Genomic DNA, 24300 nt, shown 5'->3' with positions numbered 1-24300 from the left:
GCTCTCAAAATGAGGGGTGGAGGGGGGCAGAATCCCTAAAAAATACCAGAAAAGAAGAAAAGATATCTGCATGTGGCATTACACGGCCATACTAGAGAGCTACTAACAACCCTGCAGGGTCACCCAACCGCACGGGGATTCAGGATACAAAAACCCTGAAGAGCTCTTTAAGGGCAAGTGCATTAGTGAAACTTGGAAATTTTTTTTTTTTTTTTAAATGTAACTCTGAATACCCAGTTAAGGGCTAGCTTCCTCCCAGTAGTAATTAGCTGGATCTGACAAGAGGCAAGGTCCAGGTGAGAGGTTAACTTTGTATTTTTCTTTAATAGACGAAGAAAAGTCTAAATGGAGCAAGATAAAATTCCAACATAAATCCTCCACCAAGACTGCTATGAAATAACTCTTTTGTTTAATTATTATGAGTTGGATCGGCAAACACTAGATCCCAATGGACAGAGAGCAGCTGTTACTATAACAGAAAGACATTCATCTTCCCTTCTTGGGACCCTGAAACTCTATCAACAATGCCTGTAAAACGACCCTCTGCTTCCCCCTGCTCCGAGTTTTCGCCTGGCTTTCATATTCAGACCTATTTTTAGCCGACTTTATCTTGCCATACCGCACTTCAAAGTTTTGTACGTTAGCTGGTTCGAAATCATTTCCGTGCACAAAAAGCGTCGGGGACATCAACGGGGCGATTCTCGAGCGCAGGCCGCAAGAACGGCGCGTCCCTTGCTCGGGGTTTCTTCTTTCATCAGCAATTCATTGAGAAGGAGCCTATAGACACAGTTACACAGCCAGATACGCTTGCATCTCACTTATCTGACAGGGTAGGAGCGATCTCATTTACCTGTGGGGCTTACAGTTACCTTGGAAGGACTTTTTAGCTGTTATTTACATAATAAATGGCCAATCTGTACAGGATTGCATGGGAAAGGAAATTCTATTACCAATAAAAAAAAAAAAAAGGTTTCTCATGTTTGCTTTTCACAGGACTAACTCCATCCCATTAGATGACAGCAGAAGCTATCTACGCAATATTATCTATAGCCATAAAAATTATCTGTAAAAGACTTCCCCAGTTATCTCAGGTACAATATAAATGTTAAAATAACCCCCTAGGAACGGACGCATTGGGCCAAACTCCCTGCCGATGCAAACAGGCACGGTGCCAGGGCTTCAGCCAGGCGACAGCCGTGGGGACACGCGCTTGCAGGGACGGTATGTTCAGTGGGGGTTTTTTGGATTTTGGTTTTTTTTTTTTTTTTTTTTGCATCCACCACCTTCAAAATTCAGGCTAAACGAGCTTTGTGCCACCAAGCTGCACCCACAAGGGGAACTGCCCAGCAACAGCAAGTGTGCTCATCAGAAATGCTCCATCAGACTTTGCTTTTCTTTATCACCTGTGTAAAGAAGCCTGGAAATCAAGAACAGAGGGCCACCGTGTTGCTTCAAAGTCTCTAAAAGGTGATTAAAAGCTACACGGGAATTTCTTGCTATAACTAAGCTTGCCGAGCCTGCCCTTTCTACAGGCCCCTGCTTCTCGCTTTCACTTTAAAAAGATGCTCCAGGAGCCTGAGGAAGGGACTAAGGTCTGTTGTAACAGCGAGGCAGTTAAACAACAGTGATCCGATAAAAATGTCCATCTCCACGAGTTTTGGGTTGTTGGGGTTTTTGTGGGTTTTTTGTTTGGGTTTGTTTTGTTTTGTTCTAAAAAAAAAAAATAAAAAAAAAAAAAAGAGCATTTGTCTTCGAAACATTTCAAAGGAAGCGAAGGAGCACGGATGAGGCGGCTCTGTGGCAGGTCCCACCCCGTGAGAGCATCCCCACCCGAGGGTCCGCACGCAGCATTTCAGCCGGAGATGCTACGGCTCCGGTATTAGCTCCGGTATTATCACCAGTCAGGCACTCACAACTCCACACCACGCCTGCCAGCAGCCAGAGCCGACATCCCAGTAAGGCAGCACCGAGCATCGAATGCACCATCCCTCTCTCCTTCTGGTTACACCAAGCTTTATCTCATGTGCATCCCAGGCTCCTTGCCTAAACAGGAATTTCACAGCAGGGAACTGCTTCGGGTATGTCAGCAACAGTGCCTATGGCCACCACCCCAAACTCGCTTTTCAGGAGCCAAGCAGGTGAGTGTTATCCAATGCAACTGCACTAGGTATTTGGGAAAATGCCTTGCCCCAGGCGTAAGAATGTGCTTTAGCAAAGACTTTCCTATAAAAATAAAAGTGCCTGATAAGTTGTGGGTGCCGAGAGCTACCCAATAGCCGCCAAGCTGTAACTGGATACTCCCACCATGAAAACCCAAGGACAACTGAATTTCTCAGCCTGCACATATATAGGGGAATTAGCATTCTTAACCCATTAATTACTCTCAGGAGCTAAAGTGGCAACACAAATCCTGCTGTGTTTCAGTTGTAGTACTGGGGAAAGAAAAATAAAGACTTGGAGAAACAAGTGAGCTGCGCACCAATAGGTTGCATTGCCATGTCTCGGTTGTCCGAGGAGTGAACTTGCCAGGACAAAGCTACCACCAAAATAACCACAAATCGGCACTTTGCTGAGCAGCCGCATCTCAAGTCAACTGTAGTTTCCCTCTGCTGAGTATGGGGACTTCTGCAAATCCGCACGGTAACGTACAGGTCTGAAGCAAAGCAAATGCTTACTCACACCTGAGCGCCTACAAAGCTCACAGGCTCTTCCAAGACCAGTACCATAGTCCCCCTACAACTCTAATCCTGTAAAGCTCAGCTTGCTGCCTCAGAGAAAGGCCTGAACATCAACTGTGTCAAAGCTTAAACGCCCTCATCTCCCAGAAAAAGAAAGTATCAATGGCAAATAGAGCGACTGGAGAGGGGAGTTTGTGGACAGCTCAGCCAAACTGCAGCAACAGCCACCAGTTCACAGAAGCAAGGCAGAGACTGCAATGCATGAAAACAGCACTAAAGGGGCTTAAAAAGCCTGAAATACCCTCATTTTATGAAATGCTTTTAAAAAGTCACGAAAAGGAGACAGGCCTTGATTGAACATTTCTTCACTTCAGACCCACGTTGCATTCCTCCCTCCCCAGGAATTCAAAACTGTCTGCAGAGGTAAATTATGTATAAGCAAAATATTCCTAAAAGCCAAATTTTAAAAGTTGCACACATTACACAAGGCGTTTTAAATAGATAATGTCGGAGGAAAGAAGGGTTAGCTGCCTAGACTGCCCATTTGATAGATCAGGCACAAATGGAGCTAACTTTATCCCTCTCATCCACTCAAAGGCTTATAATCTCACACCTTGGAGCAATAAATTAGGAAGAAGCATTACATTAGCACTACAGGCACCACATAGAAAATTTAAACTTCTGCTACCAGTTAGAAAACAAGTTCTATAATGGGAAAAGCTTTAAATAAAAAAAGGTAGACAGTCACAGCACCTAAGACACTACAGGGCAGTGTCAGCTACCATGGACTTTTTAAAATGACCACCTTTGCCGCTGTGTTTGGGGGCTCATTCAGCACAGGCCTGGGGTTTTGGATTGGTCTGGGAAGTGCCAGAGACACACTCATCTCTCCCAGTTTGTGTTTATTTCTCTATAAAACTGACAGCAATACATTCCATTTCCAGCTTTACTGGAGGAGGATTAACACACCCCCTCTGCTGCCATGAGCCCGTTTTTCTTCTTCCGTCCTCACACAAGGGTACATGTTAGACATGAAGAGTCAAGTTCAAAATCCATGTCTTAATTTGCACGAGTATCCACTTAGATGAAAATTAGTGTAGCTCAGACTGTAAAGTGCTGCATCTTTTTGTGAACCTGCTTTATTCTCTTTAAATAAAGAGGAGGAACTCGTATATGGATCTATTAGTATCAGACTGAGACAGGAGAAAGAAAACAAAACGATACCTCTGGTTTCATAAAATTATCAGAACATGCCATTCGTCCCCGCAAATTTAATTCCAGGTGTACAAAAAAGCATAATATGGTGGTCAGAGCACCAGCCGCGGACCCAAGAGGATGGGGAGCAACACTCACGCCCTGCCACTGACTCCCAAGCTCTCGGAGAAGTCACTCCCGCCATAAAAGAGGTGGGAATACCTGGTAAACTTTTGTTACGTCCCATAAATTACGCACTATAGGAATAGGATGCAAACATCCACGGATACAAGTTTTACTTCTAACAGCTCCTGTGCAAACATTTTAACAGGCTCATTTCAGCTCCTTAATACGCCCCTGCTTCCCAAACCTATCGGTGAGCCAAAAAAATGGTGCTTCGGGTCCAGGCTGCCTCCTGCCCAGCGCCTGCAAGGCAGCCCTGCCCGCACCCTCCTCCCGCAGAGCTCCCCTAAGATCCGAAACCGAATCTGCGATGAAATGGCACACCAAGCTGGAAATTGCAGAATTATTAATGAGAAACGGGTAATTCGCATCTTCCTCCAGCCGAGCACAAACGGGCTCCCTCCTTGTGCTGTTTCTTTTATATTTAAATTTACAAACCTGTATGCATGAGCCAGTCCCTGCTTGCGGGCAACCCAGTCTAGGAGGAAAGGATCTTCTGTAAGAGCAAAACCACCTCAACCACCTCCAACAAAGTCACCAAAAGAAAAGGAAAAAACCAAATCGCGTAAGGTGGCCAGAGCACACTACCAGATTAAAGCCTGATTTTACCCGATACAGAAAATTTCCTCATGCAGCTTGTTTTTTAAGTATAGGTACAAAATATTTGGTGTGACCTTGGGTAAGCCACTTCACGATACAGCAGGGAGCACTTGCAGACAGCAACATTTGTTCATGCTTGGCCCCTCTGCTCAGCGTTTTTGGGGCAGGGACCTTCTCTCTACACAAACAGCACTTTGCAAAAGAGGAGCCGTTTTTTTCAAGGCACCTAGACATCAGTAACGTATTTTTTTCTTAAGTAGCATAATGGACCAATGCCACATGCAATAACATAATCAGAGCAACAAGACTCAAATACTGGCAAAATAAGAGGCACTTGTGTGCTGGAGGGAAGCATATTATTATTTTACAGTGTACGCTGACAATTGCTGCTCTTAACTTTTAGTCTGAATTGAAGCTATACCGTAGTAGAGGAGGAAGATGACAGAAAGAAAAGAACATAAAATTGGTGAAAAAGACCAATGGTTATATTCAAATCTAAGCATAAAATGTGCTGGGTCTGCAGAATGCAGGCAGAGTGTTTCATCTTTAATTTACTTCTCTGCCCCTCTGACTTGAGTGGCTCCAAGAAAACTTACAAGGAAGATTTTTGGGCAGGGGAGGAAGGAGGTGATGTATATTTTTTTAATATACCTTAAAGGTACAAATGACTAAAGAGATACAAAATTATTTCAGGCTGAAGTAATAATGAAGAGAAGAGATTAGACATTAGTTGATCCTCAGTGGTTAATGGAGGGGAAAGGCAGGGGAGAGGAGAGCTTATACTGGTGAATGCTGCGGCCACAAACACCTCTCTTGAACACATCCAATTTCACTGATGTGAAAATCTCCACATGAAGGAACAGACGAAAAAGAGCTTAAGTGGGAACAGGGTGCAGAATGCCAAGTGCTACACTGAATAATTCAGATCCAGGCAGCACTATTGGCCAGGCAAGAAAATCACACCCCCCTGCTAGTTTTAAAATCAAAGGCCAAGGAAGGATAAAAGAGAAAGACAACACCTCTTTAAAGCAGAGATTACGCTCCGTGGTTCCCATTTCCCAACTTCCCACAATGTTTTGTTACAGCGAGAGCGCCGGAGCCGGGGTACTGCGGTAGTGCCAAGGCATGGCACCACGTTGCCCGCATCGCTGCCCGCGGCTGACCAAGGAACCTGGAAAATGCTGCCGCCTTTCTGACACCCCTCCTTCAGTCCAACGGCAAGAAAAAGCCAACTCTGAAGCAGGTACCGACCAACCCTGACTTCGTAAGAGTTGCCTTCGCACGGCTTTTTCCAGTGCATAAGTAGTTCTTCGGTCGCCAAAGCTGAGGGCGAGACGCCATCAGGGCTTTCACTTGGGTCGTGATGATGACTGAACTCAACCAGGTTCTCTCCCCTGCCTCCACCCTTCCCAAATTATAGCAAGGCTTCTCCAGCACCGGCTGACGGGGCTGGATACACGGATTTCCAGGCGAGGGATGGAAGGCACCACCATAAGGAGAAGCCCGGCGCCGGGTGCGGTACTCCCTGGAGAAGGGGCATCCAGCGAACACACAGCCAGAAGCACAAGGGTTATCAAGTTGCTTCTGCAACTTTTAGACTACAGCTACTACATTAAGCTCGAAATAACTGTCCTGGGTGTGTTTGGTAAAAAGGTGTTATATTTTACGGGGCTTGAAAGATGGAGTGCTACTAAAATCCCATTTAATTCTCACTATTCTAGCGCAGCTCCACACGGTCAACTACTATTAACGTTAAATTTTAGAAGTGCTTCTAAAAGTAGGCCCTGAAATATGACAGCCGTAACACCTTCCACGACAAGGCCCAAAGTAGAACAACTTTGACTTCTTTTTATTTTATAGTTGTCCCGGCTTTCTAGAAACAGGCACCACGTGGACAGAGCACACAAGTACACCTTTGCTGGGTGCCCAGCCTCAAACCATCTCTTCCATCCACCTCCTTCGCTCTTGATAAATGAAGTTAAACATCCCTTGGTTCCTTTTACACCTACAACACTTCTTGCAGAGGAACCCACCCCGTGGACAGGCACCATGCAAATCACAGCAGTGGGATTCCTGGGCTGGTCTTATCATCCCATTACAAACGCTCCAAAAGCTGCTCCTCTTCCATCTGAACCAGTGTCCTGCTTCCCAGAACTGGTGAAGCCAGGAAACCCCTCCAGGCTGATCTGCAAAGCAAGGAGTGCGTGCGTGGTGGGGAAAGGGGGAAAATGGTGGGAGGGAGAGAAGAGAACAAAAACAACCAAAAAAAAAAAAAAAAAAAAAGGAGGAAAAAAGTGAGGCTGGCCTGTTTCTTTCTTCTCTACCATCTATTCAGTGGCAGCAGGGGAGGTCTACAACTGTTGCGTCACGTAAAGCACAAAAAAACCTGACAAGCGTGTTTTAGCTGATGGAGACCAGAGTGGACAGGAGGCTGGTGACAGCTCGAACGCGGGGAGTAAGAGACCTCCGCTTTAATTGGCTGTTTCTTACTATCTCACCAAGCGAGCAGGAGCGTTACAGCCTGGATGGGCTGCTCAAAGACACAAGAAATGGCAGAAATTTCAGCGTGTAAATACTTTAGCTAACTACCCAGGCTCAGGTTAGACTCTCACTCCAGTCCAGGGATACTGAATATTTAACCCTGCCTGATCCACAAAAACATACATCAAAGGGAGGATGCAGAAGATGCTTTGAAATGGGGGGGGGGGGGGGGGGGGGGGGGGGCGGGCAGGGGGAGTTAAACCACAGGCTGTGCAGGACCTGGAGAGGTGTTTATAAATAATGCCACTAAAAATAATACACTGCGCACTCACATCTCTAACATAGCATTTTCTTCTCCACAGAACTGTGACAATGGTTATCTCGGTGGGATAATTATCTAGATTTGATGACAGATTAAAAAAATATATATCCCAAACACCTGTTCAAGAGTTTTGTGTTTTTAAAGGCCATTGCCATTAACCTTGGGCCATGCACTTCATTGTGTTTAATTAGCAAGCTAATGAAGCCAGTTTTATTCCCTTTCTCAAGCACAAGAGGATAAATACAAGACAGTGAAAGAGGAGACCAGATCCATTTGCAGCACAGTTCATTGCTGCATGGCATTACTTAAACTTGCACCAAAATAAAAGTAATGTAATGGCTTGGGAAAACGTGTTAGCAATGCATTCTGCAAGACAAATCCTTTTACACCTTCTGTATTTTCTAAAGCTCATAGATTAAAACATGATTTCTGAACATTTGGGCTGCAGAAAATTTGCAAACAAAGGGCTAAAAATGAACATAATGTTTTCCTCAATGAATCCTCAGTATTCCAAAAATTAAGCATAACAGATTTCTTTTTTTTTTTTTTTTTTTTTTAAAGAATAGCAGCCCGTGCTTGCTTTGTTACAGCCAGCCAAGGTAGCGATGAGAAGCATCAACAATGGAGGTCAAGCGATTTTCGAAAAGCCCACCACTTTTGCACAGTCCTAACATGTACACACACAAAAGACATACTTCAAGCAAAGCCCAGTGCTATGAATCACAGCAACACATTGCAACTTCGGGTATCTGAGGTTGTTTTATTTTTTTTGACTGAACAGCTTTAGGAAAAACTGGACAATGAAGATCACATTGATAAATACTTGTAAATATCATGAGAAAGGCAGAAAGGCTTTAAAAGAGAGGGAGGGATTTACAGAATTGCTAATGCACTGATTTAATGATTCAAAAGGACCTTTCCAAATAAACAGAATTATATTCATCTTCTGGGGTTTCTTTATTGTATTTTCAGGGGGGAGAAAAACTCAGCATAGGTATGCCCTATCATATTATCTTTTTCATAACATGATACATCTAAGGAGCTTTCAGGGTTAATTTTTTTAAAGCAATTGCTTTTTTCCTCCAACTTAGATTTCTGCCACTATAAGCACAGAGCCATAGGATCAGGTTAAAAAACAAAACCAAACAAAAACCCAACCCCATACCCAAAACAAAAACAACAACAACAAAAAAACCCAAACCCGGAAGCCATCTCTTTTATTGAATCACCCGAGATAAAAGGATTCCAAGATATATGGAAAGAAAATACATTGACCATAAATCTCCTTTATGCACATAATAGAATTTTCCAGCCAAGAGAGCTGTTGTGATGATAGCAACGCCGAGCACCACGAATACTGATGGCACACACACACACACACACACACCGCCTGCTTCTTCCAAAATACCTGCTCTCCCTCAGCACTGCTATGTAAATACAAGCCCGCACAACCCCCTTTCCTAACACATGGAAACAAAGCTGCGTACAAGTGTCCCAGTGATCAGATAAAAAAAAAAAAAAACAAAAAACCACCCAAGCTGGCTTTGCTCACCATCAAATTAATTTTTTTAATATTTTTTTTTTTGCCCGCTCCCTTTTTATTGCCCCCCTCCCAGCCTCACACTTTCGGTGTGACTTAAAAAAAAAAAAAAAAAAAAAAAAAAAAAGAAACAATTAAGCGATGGCACTGTTTATAATGCCAAAGGCAGGCGGTGGCAGTGCATATTTAATGGGCACTCGGAACAAAGGAAGCCCGGCTGCAGGAGCGCCCCGGGGCCGGCTCCGCCGCCCGTTCCCCCCCGCGCCCTGCCCCGTACCCCGGCCCCGCCGGCCAGCCCCTTCCCCGGAGCGTGGCGGGGGGGGGGGGGGGGGGGACGGACACGACACACACACACACACGCGGGGAACCCCCCCCCACCACCACCACCACCGCTTTGCAATACAATGAAGCCGCGATGGCAAAACCGACGGGAACTCCCCGGCTGCCCATCGCGGAGCGGGGAACGGGCACGGTTGCAGCATCTCGCTGCCTCCCACACCCTGCCCCCGGGAAGCCCTCGGCCACAAACAGACGCCCCCACGACCCCCCCCCCCCCCACACACACACACCGCCCCCCGCCCCGGGCTGGGAAATGGAGGTAACGTAAGAAGTTACTGCCCAGCGCCGGGGGGGGGGGGGCGGCAGGCTCAGCCCCTGGGGGAGGGGGGCTCAGGGGGGGGTCGTGGTGACCAGGCAAAGGGGGGGGGGGGGCAAAACCGCTGCCTCGGTTTCTTCCTGGGGGATACGCAGCAATAATAAAAAAGAATGGGGGAAAAAATAATAATAATTAAAAAAAAACCAAAAAACAACCAAACCAAGGAGGGAAAGTGGGGATTTCAAGCGTGCCCGCGTTTTCAGTGCTGGAGGGGGGGCACAGGGGGTCTGACCCCTCTCGCCCCCCCCCCCCCCCCCCGAGGGCTGCGGGATGGAGCACCCCATAGAGAACACCCGCCCCCCCGGAGCGCTGCCCGGGTGCCCCCTCCTGCTCCCCCGGCCGTGCCCGGGCTTTCGGCTAACTTCCACCCCGCGTCCCTCGGCAAAACGCGCACCCCGCAGCTTGGAGCTGAAGTTTGGGGGCCAGCCCAGTTCCATAAAACCAATGGGATGAAGAACATACGAAATAAACACACACACACACCCCCGCCACAAAAAGCCTCCTCCCGGGGGATGCTCCCCCCCCCCCCCCCCCCCGCACACCCCCTTTTTTCCCAACTTTCTCCCAGCTCCCCGCAGCGCCAGCCAGCCCCAAACGGCTCGTTTCGTGCTAACGGGCAATCCCCAACGGGACCGCGGCGTCCCGGGGGGCTGAGGGGGAACCGGGGGGGGGGGGGGGTGTCCCCATTCCACACACACACCCACCCCCCCGGGTTACACAACCGCAGCCCGGTAGGAGCGGGGCACACACATGGCCACTACCTGAGCGGCTCCGGAGTAACCCCCAGGTCTCCTGCCGCTGCTCCCAACTTCTCCACACACCCCCACACCACACACACACCCCCCCCCACACACACACCACCGGCTTCCCCCCCCCCTCCGCCCCCGCTCCACTCCGGCAGCACCCGCCTAGAAGTAAAATGCCCATTTTTGTAAAGTTTCCTCGATATCGCGCCGTGTTTACATTGCCATTAATTCCCACAGGCTGCCTGAAGGGAACAAAAAGCAGCACGGGAAGGCTCGTCCTGCGAGCAGGGAGAAAACGGGGGGGGAGTGAGGGGGGGGGGGGTGAAATTAAAAAAAAAAAAAAAAGGAAAAATCACGATAAAAAAAAAAATTAAGCGGATCGCAGCGGTGGGGTCATTCCCCCAGTTTGCAGGCTCGCTGGTTGCTCTGCTCTGTTTTGGAGGGTGGCTGCAAATAATTGCACGGCCCATTCAATTCTGCATTTGGAGAGGCGACCGTAAGCCCGAGCGGGAGGTAAACACGCAGAAATGCACTTACCTGCACAGAAAGTTCCACAAAGCAAGGCGAAAGTCAGCCACGAAGCAATCATATTCCTTTACTTTTTTTTTCCTCGCGTGCCCCTCTATCCCCAAGGGAAGCAAAAATAAAAAGAAAAAGATCGAGAGAGTGAAAGAAGGGGGGAGAAGCGAGGCTCTGCCCTCCCTCTCTCTCTTAAAAAGAAAAAAGAAAAAAAAAAATCCTGGGGAGGGGAAAAAAAAAAAAAAAAAAGAAGAAAATAAATCGGATTTAATTCCTTCGCAGTTGCAAAATGTATCCAGTGGAGAGGAACAGCCCCGGACGGTTCGACCTGCTCCCGCCTGGCCCCGGCGTTTAGCTCCGAGCTTTCCAAGAGTTTCTTTCCCTGGGCTTTTGTGCTGGGAGCGCGGCGTGCACCACACACCGACTCCCCCTCCTCCTCCTCCTCCTCCTCCTCCTCCTCCTCCTCCCAACCCAGCCCCTCCGGCTCCCCCAGCAGCAGGGGCGAGCGCACACGCACACGCGTGCGCGCACCCTCCCCGCGCAAATGCACGCGCAGCCGTGTGCAAGGCGCGCAACACACGCACACCCCCCCCCCTCCACACACACACACACCCCCCCCCCGCTCCCCACGCCGCTTCCCCGTGCAACGCACACGCGCTCCCAGCACCGGCAGCGATAGACGGCGGCGGCGAAACTTTGCAAGGTTACCGACCCCCCATCCAGGGCGGCTGCGGCGCGGAAGGCAAGAGCCCGCGGAGGAGGCGCGGAGCGGGCGCGGAGAGAGGCGGAGCGGGGCTGGCGGCGGCGGCGGCGGGCCGCGGCATCGCGGGCTGCGCGGGGCGCGGAGCGAGGGGGCGGCGGGAGCAGAGGCTGGGTCGGGAGTTGCCATGTATGGGGAGGAAGGGGGGGGGGGGGATAAAAAAAATAAAATTTAAAAAAAAAAAAGGCGAGGGGGAGGGGAAAGGGGAGGTTTGTTGTTTTTGTTGTTGGTTTGGGGTGGGTTTTTTTTAATAATTAAAAAAAAAAAAAAAAACCTGAACCGAGTCCAAAATGGCTTCTAAAAAAAAAAAAAAAAAGGAGAAGCCAAAGCGGAGCCAGCGGGGGGAAACCCGGATGTTTGATACAAAGAGGCTGGAGGGGGGCGGAGCGGCGCGGGGGCTCCGCGGCCGCTGAGTGGGGAGCGGCGCTGCCCGTCACGGCCGCGCCCCGCGGAGGGACGCGCACCGCCCGCCCCCCCCCCCCCGTGGGGAGGCGGGGGGGGGGACGGGACTGGGCGACACGGACACGGGGGTCGGGGGTGGCGAGGGGGGAGAGGAGGAGGATGGAGGGGCGCGGGGCCAAGGGGGTGGCCGCCGGGAAGCCCCTTACCCCCCCCCCCCCCGCGCCCGCCGTCTTCCCACGGGAGAGAGCAGCGCGGCCCCCCCCCCACACACCCCCAGGGGTAGGAATAAACCGCGTCCTCGGAGGAAAAACAATCCTTCTCTTCCAGGCTCGTGAGAATGGGGTTTCCCCACTCGTGTCCCGCCTGCCCCGGAGCCCCCCCCCCCCCCGCACCCCAAAAAAAGTCCCTTGAGCCCAAGACCCTGCAGGAGCGATGGGTGGGGGACGGTGTCCTGGGGTGCCAGGGCTGAAGGGAACCTCAGCAGACCCCAGGTTGAGGGCGTTTCAGGGTTAACAAGGTTTTTTCTATTGCCAGGGTGACGGGAATTGAACTCTCCCCGCGATTTATTTTAATTAGAACTAAATAATACGGCATTAGGGATCACCGAAGGAATCTTAAGGGGAAGGAGGAGGAAGGGGAGATGCTGAAGTTGGGTCATTCCCGAGGCTTTGGGTCCGCGAGGTCCACTGACTCACCGGGAGAAAGGGCTGCGGCACCGACGGACGCTGCGCGTCAGCACAGGGTGGTAAATCGCAGGTCAGGTCCCTCTTAATTTGTCCGACGGGGAGTAAGGCTGAAAATATTTCTAAAACCATTTGCTTTTTCCTCTGGAGGGAGATAAGAGTAAATATGAATCATTCTTTTAAAAGTTTGAGACGCGTTTTGTTCCAAGAAGAAATACGTATATTTTTTTACAGTAAGAAGTTCGCAGGAAACTTCAGGAAGCTTTTATTAAGGGCTTGTAACCTCTCTGAAGCTGGAGACTTTTTTCATATACGTACAGCACTTGCGTAACAAGGTCTTAACTGTGAATGGGATTCCTAGGTGCAGTTGCAATAAACTAATTAATAGTATCATTCATGGTATCATACCTCATTCGTATGTTTACTATAAGTAAAGAGGAATTCATCGGCAGGAGTATAGTGGTTGCGACTTTAAACACGATACTCTTGGGGGAAAGTTACAGCTAATGCATGCGCCAACGGGCAATGCAATTGGTAAGGCTACCAAAAGTGCTCAAGAAAATAAGTTTTGGAGCAAAAAGCAGCAAAACCAAGCTCATGAAGAGCTAGTGCTGGGCAGGTCAGTGGCACGGAAAAAGCAAGGTGGGTAATGTCACGCAGCTAGTCAAACCGGGGACGGAAAATAAAAAGGAGACGTGTGTGTCAAAGGGATGGGTCAGGGATGATCGCTATTTATTCAGAAACAAGCGCTCACAGGTAGGGTTTGGGTGGTTTTTAATCTGGAGGCAGCGAGGACCGATGTTGTCACCGGGTGCTTGTGGGACAAATCACTGAGAAGACCACGCAGGGTGCAAAAGGGAATGCAAAACAGTGGTCAAAGGAGAAGCAAATGTCCTGGCCATGGGCTGCAGCAGCTCAGGATACATTTAGAGCCTCAAGAGAAGAGGCAAATAATGGGTCAATATTTCCTATACGGCTGCGTATTTCATTCAAAAGCAAGTAACGGGTCAATATTTCTGCTTATTTCAGTCAAGGAGTAAGTTCTTAAACAGCTACCGAGTGGCTGAAGTAAGGAGAAACGTGTGGGGTGATAAAATACGACCCAGCGCTTCACCGTACCGGCATCCCCACGATTAGCTAAAATGAGACGTTTAGTTCATACCAAGAAAATATTAACCCTCGGGAGCAGGCAGTGTGTCTAACGTAGCGATCGCTCGAGCTGCGTCCCTGCTCAGGCTGAAACGCTCCCTGGCCAATGCTGCTCCTATTTTTAATCGCTGCGCTATGAAAAGCCCCGTTTCGCAGCGCCTGAATTTGCGCTTTACAGGCAGAGACCTGGGAGCACGTTTATCACGCGGCTGTCATCGCTTTTGAGGAAACGGGCCCAGAGCGCTTTGGATGTTGTCCTAAAGCCACCCAATAAGGCGGGCGTAGCGTGGCCTTTTGCACTTGGACAGCGCGCTGCTGCAGGCGATGCTGCAAAGAGCAAACCGATAGAGAGCCGGACCCAGGGCGATTTTTGCCCCGGGATAAACGATACCCTGAATTTTCATTTATTAAATTGCAGTCTGTCTTGCTTACATTGTTTCACAGGGAGATGTTTACCCGCCTGAAAAGCTAAAATGTTTTCTCTACTTGCAACATAAAAGCCCAGGAGTGAGTATTGTCGCTGGAGATAATGTTACAGCCTTAGCAAGATGACACTTAAAAACTTCATCAGCCTCCAAGAATTTCGGAAATAGTGATGAACAAAGGTAGCAAGTGTTAAGAGCAGGCAGCGCTTGCAAGAAGTGCCCTTACAAGCGGCGTTTTCAAGAGCTTTTTCCTGTTTCCAGTTATCGTTAGAGCTGCACAGCTCAGACCGTTTTTAAATAATTATACTTAACAGTTAAAAAACCCTCCTGCGCTAAAATAAATTTTAGCTAAGATGGTTTTATGCTTTGCAGCCTCATATGACACTCAATCTTTCTTGTGTGACTGTTGTAACAAGTCAAATTCATGTATTTTGATACCCCGCACGTGATAAAGATACTTGGATCACTTAAGCCTGTACAAAACTGCAGTGCTCGCATGTCATTTATCTTAAAATCCTATTGTAGCTCTCGTGAAATGTAATTTCTTCAGTGAATGGAAATTTATACTGACAGAGGTGTTATAAAACATGGAAAATACTGGGGGAAGGGGACCCAACGTTTCCTTTATCTCTTCAAGTATTCACTAACAGTGATTTATATTTCAGCTCGGCGTTGGTTCGTTGCAGGTTGCAGAGCCCTGGTGCAATTAAAGGGACCCGTTTCCAGTCTTCTTAAGCAAAACTGGCAGTACTTGCAACAGGTGAGAAATGCGTGCTGCAGACCCAAGACAGCAAACTGGTTCGCAGGCTGCAGTTTCCATATCGGTTCCTAAAGCTGCTTGTAGGAAATCACTCAGCCTAAAGAAACTCCTGGGATCCCAGCCTCTACTTCCCATTTCAAAATGCATGGGTAAGAAAAAACTATTTTTATTCATAATCTTGAGTAAATAAATTGTCGCTTTAACGACACATTTTGTTGTAATTAAGCGCTTCCCGGTAATAACCAACCCACACTATGAAGAGGTTTCTTAATATAATGGTAAGCTAACTTCTCGGTTGTAAGCAGAATTAGGAAGCTTTTAAAAGCACAGACCAGTTAATACAGCAGGGCGATGTTGCACAGTTATCAACGTGTGGAAATAAGGGGGGGTTGCTAAAGAACTTTATCCCTATTTTCAAGAAACGCTGTTGCTTTATGGTCAGTATCTCACCTGCAGAATTTCCCAGCAGGTTTTATACCCAGTATTAGCCTGACTCTGCTCTCGGTGGCTTTGCCTGACTCTAAAGGGAACAGACCTGAGGCAGACTTAAACCTTCCTCAGCTTTCTAAGGACTCACTGCTGTCACCTCTCCGTAATGCAGCTACAATTAACTTTGCTAGAATTTCTATATTTGAAGCAGCTTTAAATTAGAGCCTGAACTTCCAGACTTGGATGCAGATGGTCTTTGCTACTGTCTGTACGAGCCCTTGGTTTTCACACTAAAAAAGCCCACCCACGTTGACAAATTTGCCCTTTGCGGTCTGGCTTCAGTGCAGCCAGTAAAAATAGCGAGTGATACGGCAGACAGAATGGGCCCTAAACTATACGAAGGTATTTTTTGATAGCTTTTCTTAGCTCCAGACTAAAGAGCAAGGCATCAGATGTTGACAGATTAGAGGGGAATATACCAAGCCAAGGTGTCTGTTACCGAGATGCCCATAAACCAGCAGTTTTGCCATCCTCCAGAATTTGAACTTTTCCCTTGGTTTTCAGTTGTATTTTGATTAAAGCGTAAATACCAGCAACCGGCATGTGTCAGCCGGTGTCAGAGCCGCACACCAAAGCTTTGTTCAGGTTGGATCTTTAGCGTCGATTTACTCATCCGTGGATTTTGTTAGGACTTCTGGGGCATAGCTGATTACTTTTACCGCTGTAACCAGCAGAGTCATCGTATAATTATTTCCCTTTAAATCCAGGAGAACTTGTCTGGCCTATTGGGCGGGGAATTTAATTGCAAGAAGGCTCTGGAGGACGGATGGTTGGTGCTGGAAGGTAGCTGTACCATTAGCATGTTACCCGCCCCCAAAAAGGAGAATCCAGGCTCTAATCCATACCCCCAAGTCATGCCAGCTAGCCGGGAACCAAAGCACGCCCACACTCGAGTTGGACACTTCTGTGCTCAGACAAGGAGGATTACGGACATCATATGACTAATTCTGCAATGACGGTATATGCTTAATTGGTAAAGGACTGCATTTTCTATCTTTTTTTAAACCAGGGCATAGCGTCAAAGGTCTGCCTGATGTTTGAGGTTCCTTTCAGGTATTTTCTTCATTAAGACTCACTGTACTTAAGGTTACTGTGGCCGCTGGCTTTGTCTTACGCCATTAAGTGCTACTGTGCTTTTTAGTGATGAGAAACCAGCATTCAAATTGCCCTGAAACACCAGGCTGTGCTGCTCTTGCAGCTCGCGGAACAACTTCCCTGAACCTCAGGTACAAAAGCTCCGGCTGTTGCAAAAGCCGGTGGCCCGGAGTCAGGAAAAGCACAGTATTGAAGTAAACAGACTACAGTGCCGAACTTTAGACGTTCATTTTAATGCCCTGCTTCCGAGCTCTCTGCCTCAGTTTCACTGTAAAATACAAATACAGCATTGGTGATGCTTAGCTCATAAAAAAAAAAATAAATATCTCTCTTAACTTCCAAGAATGCATGCTGCAGTAAGTTGAAGTCAATGTACATTCGGTGGAAGGAAGATGTTTTCTATCGGTTGATGGTACTTAACCATCCAAACAGATTACCAAGTGCTATGGCAGCAAAATCCCTTCTGCTTGAAACATTTAAGACTGCCTGGATGCCAGTCAGGAAAATGGGCTCCCAAATTGGTGGTAGCAACACCAGAATCGCTTCTTGGTGACAATCCTGGTGACTGTGACAGCCTCCAGTAATGGCAGTCTAGTAATCTCTTGCTCTGTGCCCGTAAAGCACTCTGTCCTTCCATTAAAAGCTGGAGGTAAATAAATACAGGTCCCATCATCAGATCATTTTGTTTGCATAGACGTTATCTACAGACCCTCTACGCGAGATGGACGAGCAAGAGGGCAAAAGAAAATCTTCCCATCCTCGGTGTAAGGTTAGTCAGGGTGCAGCGCTGCAAGCTTGGGAGCTGCCGAGTCGCCCTGGTCATTCGGGTTTGCTTTGCACAACAGCCGACGTTGCTGACACCGACTGGGGGTGGCAGGCGAAGGGCAAGGTGTTCAACCTCCTCTGTGCTTGGAGTGTGTCTGGACCAGGTTAGGGCAGCTTTAAGTGCCGCACTCTTTTGGGTGGCTGCCAGCAGATCCCACGGGGTTTTGCAACACCTAAAAAAGAGCCTGAGAATACAGCAACCCTTGAATCTGCAGAGTGAGAACAGCATGTTCTGTCACTGCCCTTAGACTGTTCCCTAAGATTATCCATTTAAGTTGCCATCCTCTGTAAAAGAAGATAGTAGGTATTGGCCCACATTGTCTTCAGCTGTTGATGTTTTACCTGAAAATGCAATGCAGGTGTTTTAAAGTGCATCTGGTGGCTACAGCAGCCTGGAGCCAAGGCCTGTCATCTCTCCAGCTCCCTCGCCTTCCTCCCTCCCCAGGTGTTTGGTTGGCAGAAGAACATCTTTCAAATTCCAATATTTTGTTTAAAAAGCTAGACTCGGGGGTTTTTAAACTGGTTGCAATTAGGCTTTGACATCGGGAAAGTTCATACGGAGGTGCCGTGTCTCTCTCTGAAGTGGCTCTGCTTAAGAAAAGCATCTGTATCCCTCCTGCAGCCAGCTGGACTGCACTGGAGGGTTTACTTTCACTACTCTTACCTGTGGCCTTGTGCCTCCTGACACACTCGAGGCATGTATGGAAGGACCAATAAAATATGTCCTGGAGTGTTTGGTGTATTTTTAGAGTTTGTCCCAGATTATTGGCCTTTGTCCCAGATTTCAGTGGTTAGGGTATAAGAATGCCCGGTGGGGCCGAGTGCTTCCTGCATTGCTCTCAGGAAGGCTTTAATCAGGAAAAATACCCTCTCAGAGAAGGCAAATAATTAAGTTTTTGTGGCAAATACTGCCATTAGCAGGAGGTGATAAACGCTCAAGACCACAGTATAAATAGAGCAAGGCAGATGCACTAAGCTTTAGCGTGCAACATTATTGTGTTAGATGGTACTGACTAATGAATTGGCCATCACTAGCAAGGTAGTTTTCCTTTTGTCTTTATTGGGACCAGAATTTGTTTTTACACCATAAAGTGTCTGTCTCTGCTGCTGCTCATCATGGGGAAATGCTGGTGTAAACCGCCTGGGGGAAACTCGTCCCACACGCTGGCAGCTGGCAATGTACAAGCAGGGAGCGAATGTTGGAAGGGATCTTCAGGTGTCATCCAGTCCATCCTCCTCCCTTTCGCAGTGTTTATTCGACCTGTGTCATTCCTAGGAAATGCTCATCCAACCTCTTCCTGCAGTGCTGGGCACTGCACATTGCTCCAGGCTCCCAGGACATCATGAGCTTCACCTGCAGAACAGTTTTCCCCCTGCGTAACCTCAACCTTCTCTGCTGCAGTTTGGCCCTTACTGAGCACATGGGGGACGGATTCCTGCTTTTCTCTCTGCTCCAGCTTTTACCTGTTGGAAGATTGTCTCTCTTCAGCCTGCCAAAGCCAAAACAGGCCAATTCTTTTGTCCCTTCCTCGTATTTCTGGCCGCGCAACACGACCCTTGCTCTATCGTTTGGGCTGCTTAGCTGTATTTCAAGGGCTAAATTCCCTTGCTGAAGTCCTGGACTCCCCTTGTCACCATCTGCAGCGTGCGCTCCTCAGCTCTGGGGGACTTCTCCTGGTTCAGCCCTCCCAGTTACACGGCAGGTCTTTGGGATGCTGAAGGACTCCCTGATGGACTCATCCAGGCAATATCTGGCTTTCATGGGCTTCCACCTTGGTCTTTCTTACCTCTTTACCCTCCCATCAACTGCTTCTCGCCTAGCTGCCCTAGTGCCCTTTCTCAGACTATTTCCTTAGCTTCATAGCATAGGACATACCACATGTCATAAACAGGACAAAGTATAAAAACTATTCTGTTAAGAATCCAACCACTGCTCCATCAATTTTGTAGAGAGACAGGAGTGACACATTGCCAATACAGATGCAGGTAAAGTCCTGCTGCACTCGGTCATGCCTGTGAGAAGAACCTGCTTTCCTTCCCAGCACTCCCCGGCATTCAACTCTTGGACATTTTGGCATATTATCAGTGATAAATGTATTCACAAGTGAGAGCAGCCAGCCCTGCAGGCTGTGATGCCAGGGTATTGTGGGTTCCTGGCATGGGCAGTGCCTCTACGTGGATTTTGGAAGAGCAAGACAGAAATATTTTTTGTAGCCAGCCTCAAGTTTTTATCTATTTGTAGGTGTCTTGATGTCCCCTAAATTGGGATTAGGTCCTTTGGCAGGAAGACTGCACTTCATGTCTTGACTTCCCTGGCCGCACATCCACCCAACCCTCTCCTGGCGAAAGGCCACTGATCTCCTCTTTTATTTTTGCCACCAAATGCCACTCACTTGTGTTGAGAAGGAGGAACTGGCAGCAAGGAAATTATCAATAATCCAGCAAGCCGCTAATCTGTTTCCCATTTTTTGTGGCCTATCCATGCTGTAGGATAGTGCACAGACCCGTAATTATTCACCTACAGTAGTTTAAATGGTTGCCAGTGGCTACTAACACCAGATCTGAAAAGAATTTAATAATGGAGGAGAAGAAAGATTTTAAAAAAAATAAGGATGGCATGGAATAAGGATGAGAAGGGTGAAGGACATATGGCAGAGGCACTGGTTGGGGGTATTCCGGTGGCCTGGGTTCCAGCTCAAGCTTCTGCAGGATCTCTGATAGGCTTTGCTTTACTTATCTCTTAAGTCCTGATCAGAATGGGAACAACGGGCTTTATCCACAGAAGTAATTAAAATGTTGCACTCCCTGGCAGGGGAGTTAAAATCAATTTCTCAAATACAAGATGAGGAGCAATTGGCCAGGCTGCTACCGTGCGGAAAAAGATCCGGGGCTGCAATGCATGGGAGTACAGCAGAAATCCAGTGCTGCAAAAATCCAGCGGTCCTCCTGGGATGCCTGTTCAGAGGGGCACACTGCAGAAGGCATGGGACAATCTTTCCATTCAGCTTGGCAGTGGTGGGGTGTTGGCTCAAGAACAATTTCCATACCTCGGGAAAGACACAGCTCAGCTGGGAAAAGCCTGAAGAGGTGCAAAAAGAATGATTGGAGGTGTAGAAAACCTGCTTTTGAGGAAAGGCTGAGAGAGAGAGAAGTGTGTGGTCTGAAGAGGGGACCAAGCTGAGACAAAGCAACTTGCCAAATCCGTGCAAGGCTGATGCAAAGAGGCACAATGTGTCCTTGTACCTTCTTCAAGTAGGGCGAGTGATAGGCTTCAGCTCCAGCAGGAAAGTCGTAGGTAAAAGATCAGGAAAAACTTTCCAGTGCTATGGATAGTTCAGCACAGGGATATATTCCCACAGGCTGTTGTGGAATTGTCACTGCGGGAAGGTGTTAGACAAAGATCTTGCAGGGATGGTTGAGGTATTGTTGATTGTACCTGGGGCCTCTTAGAATCCTTTATCCAACTTTCTTTTCCTGTTTCCTCCAGTTGCCACTGAAATCATTGGAATTCAGCGCTTCAGCGTTTGGGAAGACCTGCCACAATAGCAATCCCCTGTTTGCAATCAAGGAGATCGCAAGAGCAATCTCGTGCATATTTAGCTGATGTGCAGCTCCTAGGATTGTAGGGGTACAGAAACAAGCTAAGAAATAAGTGTGCCATAACTGTGGAAGTTGATTATTCTAGAGCATTAAAAATCCAGCCTTTCTTTGACAAGGAAACACTGCACATGAGCGGAGCTTTTCCACGTGAAATGTTGCAAAGGAATCTCAGTTATGTTTAGCGTTAGGGAGGCACAAAGGAAATCTCATTAGAACCCACTGACAATGATCTGTTATAAAGGGAACAGGAGCAATTCATGAGCTCGGGGAAAAATAAGAGTGCATCTCTGTCCTGCCCCTGTCCTCACTGTCTGCTGCTACTCTAGGACACAGATTTCTTGAGAGAAGGATCTGTGCCTTCTTGCTCATTTAGCTCTTATACATCATGTTTTATTTGCTAGGAGACCTGAACGATGAGCAGCAAACACTCTTGTTCCTATTTTAAATGCATGGGAACTGCAGTACAGAGAAATAAAATTACTTGCGCAGGGTCACAGAGCAATTTTGTGGCAGGGCTAGGACCAGAACCCAGCTCCCTTGCTCCCAAACCTTCATCTCTTCATTGACCCTTAATTTTAATCACTTTCCAAGGAAGTCTGTTGGCCTCTTCCAGTTGACTTCCATGGGAGTAATGCCAGGTATCAAATGAAGTCACTGGGAATATCAATGCAAAAGAAGCCAATATTAGATGCAAAGAAAGAACTGATGGAAGGGGAAAAAATAGATTTTACAAAAAAAGGAGTAAGTTCTAGTGCCGCTTCCATAATATCATTCCCTCTTTAATTTGTGCCTGGTCAAAATTAAAAAAAAAATAGATTGCTAATATTAATAGATGAAATGAATCTTGAATTTTATAATAGTGGAGGAAATGAAAGGACCAAAGTAATATTGTGTTGTTAACTGAGATTTTAATAATGATTCTGTCCTCAGTTGGTGCATTTGTTCCACAGAAAGTAAATCATTAATGAAGAGGGGGGGAAAACAGTTTTATGGTGATGGATTTTTGAAAGAAAAGTTTAATTTTGCTTAACTTTTAGAAACTCAGAAATATGCCTGGAGCTCTGAAACTAAAAGACAAACGCCTCCAAACCAGTCCACAAAGGATGGGAGTTAGCCAAGTGGCTAACACTGCCTGGGGCAGGATGGAGTAATGTCCATTGCTCCTCTCGGAGAGAGCTGAGGTGAGTGGAAGAGGTAGGTTAGAGATGTTGGTTTTGATGGAGGGAGGAAGGAAGGTTTGAAGGTTTGCTCTTGGTTGGTTGCGTTCTCATAGCTATTTCTGAATGGCATCTGGAGAGCACTAAGGACATCATCCTCACCCTAAACCAAAGGAGATCTAACTGGGCTCATCCTATGGTTTCTGTGGACTTCTGCAAGATCTGCTTCCACCACGTCCTCTGCATGGGATGGGTGGACTCAAACCACTCTCGGTGCCGTGAGGGTGTTTGACTTTCCAAGTGAAGAAAGAGCCTGCCAAGGCTAGCATGTCCAGCGGTGGCTCTTGACCTACCCACCGCTATCTTCAACCACCTCCAAGGAGTCCCAAAAAAACGGCTCCCTGGAGCAGCAATGCATTTCACACCAGGCCCCCGGTTTGATATGTTGAGCATAGAAAGCATCGCGGTCTCACAGCGGTGGAGAAGAAAAGCATCTCTGTAGCTGGGATTTGGTGCCTAAGAAAAAGCAAATATGGAACATACGTGCCTGCATGTGCATGAAGGAGATGGGGGGAAAACACAGAATTCCCCTGATTCCTTAACGAGCACAGCACCCCAACAACGAATGTAGAAATTTGCAAATTAAATGACATTTTTGTATGTAAATTATCAAATCAATAAAGAGATGTAAACATTAAACAACATTATATGAGAGCCTGGAGTGTCACCACAAAAATTAAGACCATGTAATTAAAAGTACAATGCAATTTATTTTTATATCGTTCTTCATTCAAATCAACAAATCTTATTACTTACCCAAAAATGTAAAGCAGGCTGCAGTCTAATTCAAAAGATGAAGACAAAGTGGCTATTGAAAAACCTATGTTTCTTGGTCCCTTAGATCTGGCAGCAGTCATGATTTAACATTTTAACTACTGTAATAGGTTATACTGCTGAAGAAAAGTGCATTAATTACTATGGGAAACCTAAAAAAAAAAATCTAATTAAGAAGAATAAAATCATTCTTATTGACTGGGAAAAATAAAACTATGTAAAGGGAAATGAAGGGTGAAAAAACTGAAGACACACAAAATAAATGTGGTCTGCGCAGGGTAGAAAAAACACTTCTGCAGTTGCTGGGGGGTGTGGATTTGAATCTGGCTGGAGATCACAGTTTGCTGTGGCTAAAGCTCTTCTCCAGTATCTCACCCACTGGAATTACCTTCTAATTAGCTGCAGCACAAGGAATTGAGTTTGCTCTGAATTCAGCTCAACATGTCTGTGCAGAACTGGCCCCACTGGCTGTGTTTGAAACAACAGGCCAAGAGCGTGAGATTGCACTGCGTCTCTGGATATAGTACGGGTTACTAAATAATTGTCTCGATAGTTGCCATCCTTCCTAAAAAGTCACAGAGGACACGTGTAAGAAAGCAGTCCTGTGTCCCAAACCATGCAATACGTCGTGCCTGGGGACACCGTAGGGATGAGTCGCCATGGGCAGATGCGAATCTGCCTTTCAACTAGCCCCAGCCCTTTAAAGTCATTTAAAAGGAACCTTTCTGTGTGAAATACCCACCACCTTGTTTGCTCAGCTCCAGCTTTTGACTTTATCCCCGAGTGGCTGCCGTAAAGGAGCGCCCGCACCCCCATCATGGGATCCCCAGGGATGCGGGGCTGCTTTGGAAGCAGGTGCGTCTTGTATCGGCCAGAAACGGCAGCCAAAAATGTTAGGAGGTGTTTGACCATTTTTTCCAGATGTGAAACTATGATGGGACCGTGTTGGTTTTGTCATTGCCAGAACTGGGTTCTGGGGCTGTGATTTGGAGCTTTCATTCCGATTTGGAGTAAGGGTGTGTTCATGATCTTGAGCATTTTCGTGATGGGAAAACTATTTTCTGCCCAGCTTGACTGCCCTCATTCCTAAAGATCCTGCCGATGTCAAAATGTCTGTGGATGTTAAAAAGAAGGGAGAGGATGCCATATGGTCAACAGCTACACTAAGTGTTTAGACAAATACATGCAGTTTAATTACTTCAG

At 47.3% G+C, this 24300-nt stretch overlaps 1 protein-coding gene and 1 long non-coding RNA gene across 4 annotated transcripts in view; one reads left to right on the top strand and one right to left on the bottom strand.

Moving 5' to 3' along the window:
• ACVR2B (activin A receptor type 2B) overlaps positions 1-11400 on the bottom strand; it is a 97803-nt gene extending 86403 nt beyond the window's left edge. The window contains exon 1 of the mRNA XM_030009951.2: positions 10937-11400. Within this exon, the coding sequence (XP_029865811.1) occupies positions 10937-10988 (52 nt within the window). The 5' untranslated portion in view covers positions 10989-11400. The remainder of the gene's footprint in view (positions 1-10936) is intronic.
• Positions 11401-12297: 897 nt separating this feature from the next.
• LOC115339762 lies at positions 12298-22967 on the top strand. 3 transcript variants are annotated; one of them, XR_003922824.2, is made up of 4 exons: positions 12298-12836; positions 15003-15246; positions 16294-22287; positions 22380-22967. It is a non-coding gene; the product is annotated as an uncharacterized LOC115339762 (long non-coding RNA). The 3 variants fall into 3 exon arrangements; XR_003922825.2 differs by having other exon boundaries at positions 15024-15246; positions 16294-22967; XR_003922823.2 differs by having other exon boundaries at positions 16294-22967.
• Positions 22968-24300: the final 1333 nt, after the last annotated feature.

The sequence above is a fragment of the Aquila chrysaetos genome, chromosome 3 (genome assembly GCF_900496995.4).
Source record: "Aquila chrysaetos chrysaetos chromosome 3, bAquChr1.4, whole genome shotgun sequence".
Taxonomy (NCBI): Eukaryota; Metazoa; Chordata; class Aves; order Accipitriformes; family Accipitridae; genus Aquila; species Aquila chrysaetos.
This window is presented reverse-complemented; position numbering and strand designations above follow the sequence as displayed.